This window comes from Glycine max, chromosome 9 (assembly GCF_000004515.6).
Source record: "Glycine max cultivar Williams 82 chromosome 9, Glycine_max_v4.0, whole genome shotgun sequence".
NCBI classification, from domain to species: domain Eukaryota; kingdom Viridiplantae; phylum Streptophyta; class Magnoliopsida; order Fabales; family Fabaceae; genus Glycine; species Glycine max.
The window spans coordinates 940,313-948,936 of NC_038245.2; the positions used below are offsets into that span (position 1 = coordinate 940,313).

At 33.7% G+C, this 8,624-nt stretch overlaps 2 protein-coding genes across 2 annotated transcripts; one reads left to right on the forward strand and one right to left on the reverse strand.

The window, feature by feature from the left end:
* Window positions 1-760: 760 nt before the first annotated feature.
* Window positions 761-2,552, forward strand: LOC100781458 (probable stress-associated endoplasmic reticulum protein). Its single transcript, XM_003534851.5, has 3 exons — window positions 761-949; window positions 1,965-2,112; window positions 2,346-2,552. The coding sequence occupies exons 1-3, from the start codon at window positions 947-949 to the stop codon at window positions 2,390-2,392; spliced, it is 198 nt and encodes a 65-aa protein (XP_003534899.1). The 5' UTR covers window positions 761-946; the 3' UTR covers window positions 2,393-2,552.
* A 314-nt stretch (window positions 2,553-2,866) lies between these two features.
* Window positions 2,867-5,845, reverse strand: LOC100785215 (uncharacterized). Its single transcript, XM_003534856.5, has 5 exons — window positions 5,014-5,845; window positions 4,375-4,593; window positions 3,649-3,747; window positions 3,382-3,471; window positions 2,867-3,294 (listed from the first exon to the last, which is right to left on the reverse strand). The coding sequence occupies exons 1-5, from the start codon at window positions 5,527-5,529 to the stop codon at window positions 3,067-3,069; spliced, it is 1,152 nt and encodes a 383-aa protein (XP_003534904.1). The 5' UTR covers window positions 5,530-5,845; the 3' UTR covers window positions 2,867-3,066.
* Between the last annotated feature and the right edge of the window lie 2,779 nt (window positions 5,846-8,624).

The window sequence follows — 8,624 nt, forward strand, 5'->3', positions numbered from 1 at the left end:
TATTATTATAAATGTCTTGATTTATAATGATAAATTAATAAAATAATTAATATAATCATTAAATTAAGAGTGTAATATAAAAAATCCAAAAATATAATATAAAAAATATCTAAAATCCTATGTTTTTTTATTGTTTTTCTTTTTTTACTCATCCATACTAGAGAATTTCATAATTAAAATATTGTAAAAAAAACCTATGAAAGTAAAAAAAAATTAAAAATACAATTACATGGGAAAAAAAGATTAATGTGCATATTGTGAAACAAAACAAGAAAGTCTATACTTTGAAGGAAAAAGTGAAACAGCAAATATATAAATGAATAAAAAATGAAAAATAATAAAATATTAATTTATTTGAAAAGGGTAAAAGTAAATTTTGATAAATATATTAAAAATATAAAAAATTAGAAGATAGAATTTTAAAAGCGTGTAGTCAAATTCAATTAAATGCAAAATTAATTGTATAAACACTTGGCACACATGCAATTAAATATATTGACCAGCTTAGTGGTTGAATTTAATTCCGGGTCACAACGTATCCGTCGATAAGACAAACTCCCCAATTATCCATTGTAACGTCCGTAATTACACACTCATTTAATCTGAGGCGTAACGCAAAGATATCTCACCAATTTCATGTATTTTTTCCAAAATTTTAAAAAAAGAGTAGGTTTAGAATTTTAGATAAAACTCCACGAGTCAGCGTAAGGAGGCGACACACTCATATGTATGACATAATAACATACACAAATGTTGTTCTCTCCTTTTTATAAGTTCAAAAAACACTGGTCAGGTTAGAGTGCAAAATGTGGACGTGTGCAACTCTGCATTCAATTTTTTGCAGCTAGTTTACAACCAAATAATAATAATAATAATAATATTTACTTTTTGGTCTTAAAACTGCATCTAAAGGGTTGTTGGGTTGGTTTCTAATCTGCTCGCTACTATGGTAAAGTTTCTCTCCCTCATCCATTTTGGTTGGTTTTTTATTCAATTTTCGTTTTTGCTTCTGAACAATTTTGCCTTGTGAGTTGTGATGATGCTGCATGCTGTATGCTGTATGCTGCATTTGGTTTGCTGCTTTTGTTTGTGGTTGCAGAGTCGTTTGAGAATCAGATTTGTTAAGTTCTATTAGTTCATGGTTTTTCTGAACGTAACACCGAGAGCAAAAAAAAATAATCTTAGCTTATAAGCATAAAAGTGAACTATAGTATTATCATGTTTTTCTATCAGATTCATAGCCAAGAAAAAAAAAACTGTTTTTAATTTTATTGATATGATATTCACAGACAAACTTCATGGTTTTAAAATGTAATAGAGGCTTTATAAAAAAAAATGTAATTGACATGGCGCTGTAATTATAAAATAAAATGAACGATAAAGCTGCATTTTCTCTTCCCAATTCCTGATTGTCATTTTTTTTCTCGATTTTTTGTATGCTTTTTAAAATGTCTGCACTCTGCAAAAAATTTATCCTTTTTTCTCTCTTTTTTCTTTTTTTGCTTTTTGACATTGCAGTTACAGAAAGTCAGAAGAAAGGGCCCGTTTTCCAAAAATTTCACCTTTATGTTTTGGAGTCTTTTGATTATATGAAGGAAGCGGGGCTGTTTGAAAGTGATAAATTAGAAGCAAGCTCTTTTCTTTTTTGAATTCTCACCTCCCCAAGCCTTCAAAAAAGAAAAACCCTTTGTTACTTGTTTGTTTATTTTGTAACAATGTACATTTCCGAGTGAACTTTACAAACAAAAAAAGTAAACATGTTAAAACTAGGTACTAGTATTTGCTAAACTTGTTTGTGTAGTTTGTTTATGTATATTCGGAATTAGTTTCATCTAAGTTAATGGTCACATGCTTCTAGGTTCTGCTTTCTTTTCTTTCTCTTCTAAAGTACTGAACTGAGTTATTTGTCACTTGTATTGCTGGTTATGTTTCTTGTGTTTGCCTTAACTTGTTTGATTTCATAGACTACTTCAAAGCGCCTAGCGGACAGGAAAATAGCAAGGTTTGAAAGGAATATTAGCAAGAAAGGATCAGAAAGCTCTAAGAAGGGATATGCCTATCCTGTGGGCCCCATCGTGCTTGGGTTCTTCGTCTTTGTTGTCGTTGGATCATGTATGTTCTTCTGCTATCTTAACATTTTTATTTGCAGTTTTGCACACCAAAATACTTTTCAATTAATCAAAATATATTGAACTGGTTGAATAAAGTGCTGAGATTTTGATTTTTGATTTTTTGTAAACGTTATTGTAGTTTAAGCAAACTAATGCTATGGTGTACAAATTCAATGACTTGCCCCCACTTTGTTTCAGTAAAAAATGTATGACTAATTGTTGTTTTGCTGACAGCTCTGTTTCAGATCATTAGGACGGCTACAAGTCGTGGAATGGCCTAAGGCAGAAGGAATGTTTGTCAAGTGTTGTATATATATATATATATATATCAAACAAGTAGATGTCTTGAAAACATAATAATTCACTTTAGATCAGCAATGTGTTGATAAAGAGTGAAATGAGAACTTAACTTTGCTTAATAAACGAATATTTCATTTCTTATATGGTGTGTTTTTTCTTTAATCATCTATGGTCAATTCTCAAGTCAACGCGCTCTATTCCAAATAGTCAAAGTCACAAAGCCATAGGTAATATGTAGAGACTAGACTCGTTAAAATTGATTTGTATTTACGGGCAAAAATGGTTTCATAGAAAAGTGTCAATTGGGCAAAAAAACTCAAATTATACAGATAGTAAAAGCAAGCGATCTAATGGTAGTCCAAATGTAAAATTTGAGCTTGATTACTCTATGCAAGACTAAAATCTCAGGTTTAAGGATTAGTACTTTGTAGTTCATATCGAATTTTGGAGCAATATATAGGACTTATTGATTTTGAGGCCTTATTCATTGCTCATGTGCGACATATACAACGAGGAGTAATTTAATCTTACATGTTTCAAGAGACAATGTCCAACTTTTGAAACAGACATATTGACGGTATGATGACAAAACTGAAAGATGGTAACAGGGAAAGGGATAAGAAATCTCAACAAGGGGATTGAGGTTTGAGATTATTCATACAAATTTATGGTTCATTCTGCCTCCATAGGCTAATTTGCTCTCATCAGATCTTCTACCTGCTTTGGTTGCCACACTTATTTTGCTTGAGTTATGGCAACAGTCGGAACTTTTGGAAAACTTGCGATCATGAGAGCTAAAACTCATCTCAGGATATACTTTAGCATCATCCTCATCAGATAAGCTTTCATAATGCATTGAGCCAGAGCCCCTACACTCAAATTCCTGCAGGAAAGGGAGTCATTTGATAAGAAACCAATTTCAGAAACATAAGGGAAAATTTACTACAAAGTACAACAGGAGTTAAATTACCCTTGATCTTGACTTAACAGCACAGGGGGTTAAGCATGGATTTAGATCATTCAGTAATAGGTCATCAGACAGGTCATCAGAGCTGAATTCCTGCATGAATTGTTGAGCAGATTAACCAAAATGCTTGTCAGATCAGAAGGTAATAATAGAATTGCTTAAGGACATTTTTCTATGGCTTAATAGCAGGACTCATGATTAGCTTATGTGACATATAATCCATCATATATAATTATAATTTTGAATTTGCATTTATATTATAAAGCTTACCCAAAAGTTAGAAGCATCTTCCCGGGCATGTGTTGGTGTTCTTGGAGAACTTCCATATCCTGGAAGACCTGCTTTTGCTGAATACTTATCAGCCTTGACCTAACAAACAAATGAAAAAGAAAATCATTAGGACTTGTTTTTTCTTGTCTTAACCCTCCAGTTAATCAAAAAAAGAGACTCTTGACAAATTAGAAATTCGATCGGGAAGTAAGTAAAGTCTGACCAAGAATTGTTTCTGCCAATAATCGAATTTGAATAGTATCCAAACGAATATTAGGACTTGCAAGTCCGAAGAGAATCAAACATCTCCATTTTTGTTTTAAAAAACTGTTTTCTAAAACAATTCCTCACTAATCAACAACCAATATACCGTCCAAAATCTATTTAAGTTTTGAAATTGTTTCCAAAACAAGTATTTTAAAAACTAAAAAATAGAAACAACTACTCCTGATTTCATCTTATTTAACTTCATCAATTCAACACTTCATTAAGTGTCTTGCACCATCTGAACAACCTTTTTAGTAGCATTTTGAAAACCAAAAACACATTTTGAAAATAGAACTCAAACGTATCCTAAAGAAGAAATAGTTATTGAAAGCTTCAATGAAAAACATAATCACATGTAGTTGAAACAGGTTCATCAATCAGTAACCAATTTCAATGACTAGAATTTGCCTGATTTGACAATAAATTGTTGTTATATAGAAGGGTGCAAGTTATATATACCTCAGCAAGATCCTCCGCAAGGCTTTGAAGCTGACCAGTGAGAGAAGAAACCTGCTGCTGCAGAGCAGGAATAACCTGTTTTGCCTGCTTCAGCTCCGAACCTTGCTTCTCTAGAAGCTCTTGAAGCTGTGAATTCATAACATCAGGAAACAGTATCGCACTCTTCAACGACTTGATCTCTTCCCTTTGCTTCAAACACAAATCCTTCAACTTCTCCACCTGCAAATTCAAAATTCAAACGCCCATTATTGAAACACACGCCCTTTTCCATTCCCAATGTGAATCGGATCCAAAACAACTCTTAAAATTTGAATTTGAAACCAACTCAATCCCAAAAGCTAACTCATATAGTTATAACTTCTCCCTCTTATATATAGTATTTTAGGCATAACATTAAACATCTCCGGCCAAACGTTTGCAAGACTCAACATTGGGGAGTGATATGATAATGGTCCGATAACAGATGGATCAATAAATCCAATAATAATCACTAAGATAAACTTTAATAGTATCATATTTAAGCTTAATTGAAGCCCAAAAGCAAGTTCATAAAGCGAGAATTGCTCCTATTAATATACATTGTTTTGTGCATCACTGATCAACGTGGGATCTGGAACAAAAACACAACATTTTTTTTACCTCTTTGTTCTTGTCCTCAAGCATTTGCTTGAGTTGAGAAACCTGCTGCTCCTGCTCCTTGTTGATGCTGAGAAGCTCCCTCTCGCTCCTGAGCACCATAGCCAATGTCCTCGTGTTGTTCTTCACCTCCGTCAAGGCCTTCACCTTCTCCTTCTTCTCGGAAGCGCCCTTTCCGAAGAGCTTCTTCTGCAGGGCAGAGAACCCTGCCACTTTCTTAGCGTCCTTCTTCAAATCCTTCGCGAGCGAATCGGAGGGAATAATCAACCTGGTGGCGGTGGAGGACTTGGGTTTTCTGTCCATGAACTTCTTGACCATGGTGGTGAAGGTGGGGTCCACCTTGGCGGTGTTTGAGGGTTTGGCCTTAACGAGAGCGCGAGAGGAAGAAGAAGAAGAAGAGGTTTTGGTTTTGAGGTTGTTGAATTCATGGGAGGAAGAAGGGTCGGAGAAGTGAGAGGAAGTGGAGGAGCGTGAATCGTAGGAACTGTACCGAGAAGAAGGTTTCACACGGGACGCCATTCAGAAAGAAAAAAAATGGTTTTTTTCAAATTGAAATTGAAACCGAAGAAGAAGAGTTACAGAGAGTTTTTGAAGTCAGAACAGAGGATGTCTTGGTCGGGGACACGTGGCGGATGATGGGGGATGTTCGGTTTGCCGCTGGTACAAATTCAAATTTTCACGTGTTGGGCGCGGGCTTTGTTTATTATTGATTGCATTTGCATTTGATTTTTGGAAATTACCACAGAAAACAAAGACACCAAATGAGTCCGGGTCGGATCAAGAGCGCACACAGCCTCTACTGTTCTGTTCAACACTTTATTTCTTTTCCTATTCTACTCACTGCACGCGCGAGCTGCTCTGTAATTGTTTCCCCGGCTAGTATCTCCAGCACAAATTTCTTATATGTATTTTTTAATTATTTTTTTGGTTTTATAATTTTTTTTTAGTTCCCATAATATCATATTAATAATAAAAAATACATACAGAATTTTACTCCAATGTAAAAAATCATAAGAAACTTCAAAAAATTCATACATTTAAATTTTTTACTATAACTTAATTATTATTCCAATAAAATAATTAATTCATTTTTTTAGTTTTTATGTATACAAATAATAAATATGAATAATTAAAGAAAATATTAAATATAAATAAAAAATAAAAAAAATTCCATAACATAGAAAGGAAATGCGTAACAATAAAAAATAAATTTTTACATAATAATAGATAATTAAACACAAGGACATTGAAATAAAAAAAAACATAATGATGAAATACAAAAAATATTACATAAAATTAATTATTGTTATTTTCATTTCCGAAACGTTTCCAAATATATTCAACTAAATCTGCTTGAAGTTGGTGATGTTTTTGTTTGTCGTGAACTTCTACTTTCCTTTGGAGGTATGTTGATCCGATATTGGGTGAGCACCTAAAGATACTTCGAATGTTGACGTGCTATTACCTACACGATCGTAATCAATATTATTTTGATATGTGTCATGTTCGTCCTCAACAATCATGTTATGTAATATGATGCATGCATCAATGATATTTTTCATTTTACCATCATCCCAAAAATGTGTCGAACCATATATAATTGCAAATTGAGATTGGAGCACTTTGAACGCCTGCTCTACATCCGTTCTTGTCGATTCTTGTTGTTGTGCAAATAATTTTCGTTTTTCTCCTTATGGCATTGAGATGGTCTTCACAAATGTGACAAAATTTGGATAGATGTCATTTGCTAAATAGTATCCCATATTATATTGGATTTTATTTGCTGTGTATTGCACTGTGGGCACACATCTTGACAAAACTTCATCAAACACATTAGATCTATTTAACATAGTAATGCCATTATTTGAACTCGCAATGTCAAAATATGCATGTCAAATCCACAAGTTTTGTGATGCTACAACTTCAAGAATGATTGTTGGGTTGCAATGATCACCTCGATAAAATTGATCTTTCCATGCAACTGGACAATTTTTCCATTCTCAGTGCATACAATCAATGGAACCTAACATACCTGGAAATCTGCATGTCGCTCCCATTTGTAGTAGTCATTTGGTGTCTTCGTTATTTGGTATTCTCAGATACTCATTCACAAATATGGTGCAGATGCCTAATACAAATTGCTTTAAGCATTCCACTATAGTGGTTTCACCAATTCAAACATATTCATTCACACTGTCAGTAGGTGAGCCATAAGCCAATATACGAAGAGCAATTATGTACTTCTACAATGGAGATAGGCCTTTTCGACGTAGTGCATTGACTCTCCATACACTTTTCCTGTTCTTGCAAACGCCTTTCTTGTGCCTTCTTTAACTGCATAAGTTTTGATATGTGTTGACATTTTTCTCCTTCATTACACTTTCTATGCCAAATAAATCGAGAGTGTTAGAAGTTTCTTTACCTTTGCTATTCCTTTTTGTTGTTTTTTTGTCCAATTGGACGAGACATTGGTCATGGTGTATCATATTCTTCACCTTCAATAGGTGTCTTTGGGTTAGAAGACAATGATTAATTTCCACCAACAAAAACCTTTATTCTTTTTTAACACTTTGACATAAATTCTACATCAAATTTTGGTTCATCTTTCAACAATAACCAAGCATGCTCAACCTCAAATTTTTTACTAGTATCCTGTGATTAAATCATATAAGCATCAGCCTTAACATCCTTCTCTGAACTTCCATTTCTCCTATGTTTATTTGCTTATTTGTAGCACCCATTAAACTTTTGAACTGGAGGGTGGATCCTGTTCCACCGAGATTTCAATTGAGTCCAACTTCTTTCACAAAATTGCCTATTTTGACGCACATCGTCATTGCCTACTAGGGAGTCAATATTGGATAAAGAAGGCTTATAACACATGTTTGGGTTGGTGGAGGTTGATGGTTGACTACAAAATTGTGAATTTTGAGAACTATCACTAGTAGGTGAAGGATGCATATACCACATGTGTGGGGTGGTGGATACATAACATACTGTGGTCGAATTTGAGAATTTTCACTAGTAGGGGTGGTGGTGGATACATAACATATTGCGATAGATTTTGAGAATTTTTACTGGTATGGGGTGGTCGATACATAACATATTACGGTGGATTTTAAGAATTTTCACTGGTACGAGGTGGTCAATACATAACATATTGCGGTGGATTTTGATAATTTTTACTAGTAAGGGTGATTGATTTTGCAAAAACTATAGTAACATTGATAATTGTACTGATTGAGATTTATTTTAGATAGAATAAAAAAGATTGAGGCTTGATAGGAACAAGAAAAAAAAAGTAGTAGAAATGTTGTGTGCAAAACTCCATCAATGAGACCCAAATTTACAGTGAACAATACGTGTAACAGTAAAAAAAAATTGGTAATAATTTTTTTGTAAAAAAAAATTATCAACGTTCCAAATCCTTCCCCACCAATTAATTATGTTAATCAATGTTCCAGATCCTTCCACACTAAATAACGAACATTCTAGATCCGTCCATAATACTTTTTCACCTTCACAAAAATCCTTTATTCTCCAGAACCTTCCCCACCAACCCCACCACCCCTCTGTAGTGCACATTTCTATCTTTTTTAGAAACTTTTCTCTCC

Excerpts from the sequence above, each read along its gene's own strand:
- LOC100781458 (XM_003534851.5), top strand. Across the intron at positions 2,113-2,345 it reads CTTTGTTGTCGTTGGATCAT|CTCTGTTTCAGATCATTAGG; the intron begins GTATGTTCTTCT and ends TTTTGCTGACAG.
- LOC100785215 (XM_003534856.5), bottom strand. The coding sequence starts at position 5,529 with ATGGCGTCCCGTGTGAAACCTTCTTCTCGGTACAGTTCCTACGATTCA. Across the intron at positions 4,594-5,013 it reads TTGAGGACAAGAACAAAGAG|GTGGAGAAGTTGAAGGATTT; the intron begins GTAAAAAAAATG and ends TTGAATTTGCAG. Across the intron at positions 3,748-4,374 it reads TTGCGGAGGATCTTGCTGAG|GTCAAGGCTGATAAGTATTC; the intron begins GTATATATAACT and ends TTTGTTTGTTAG.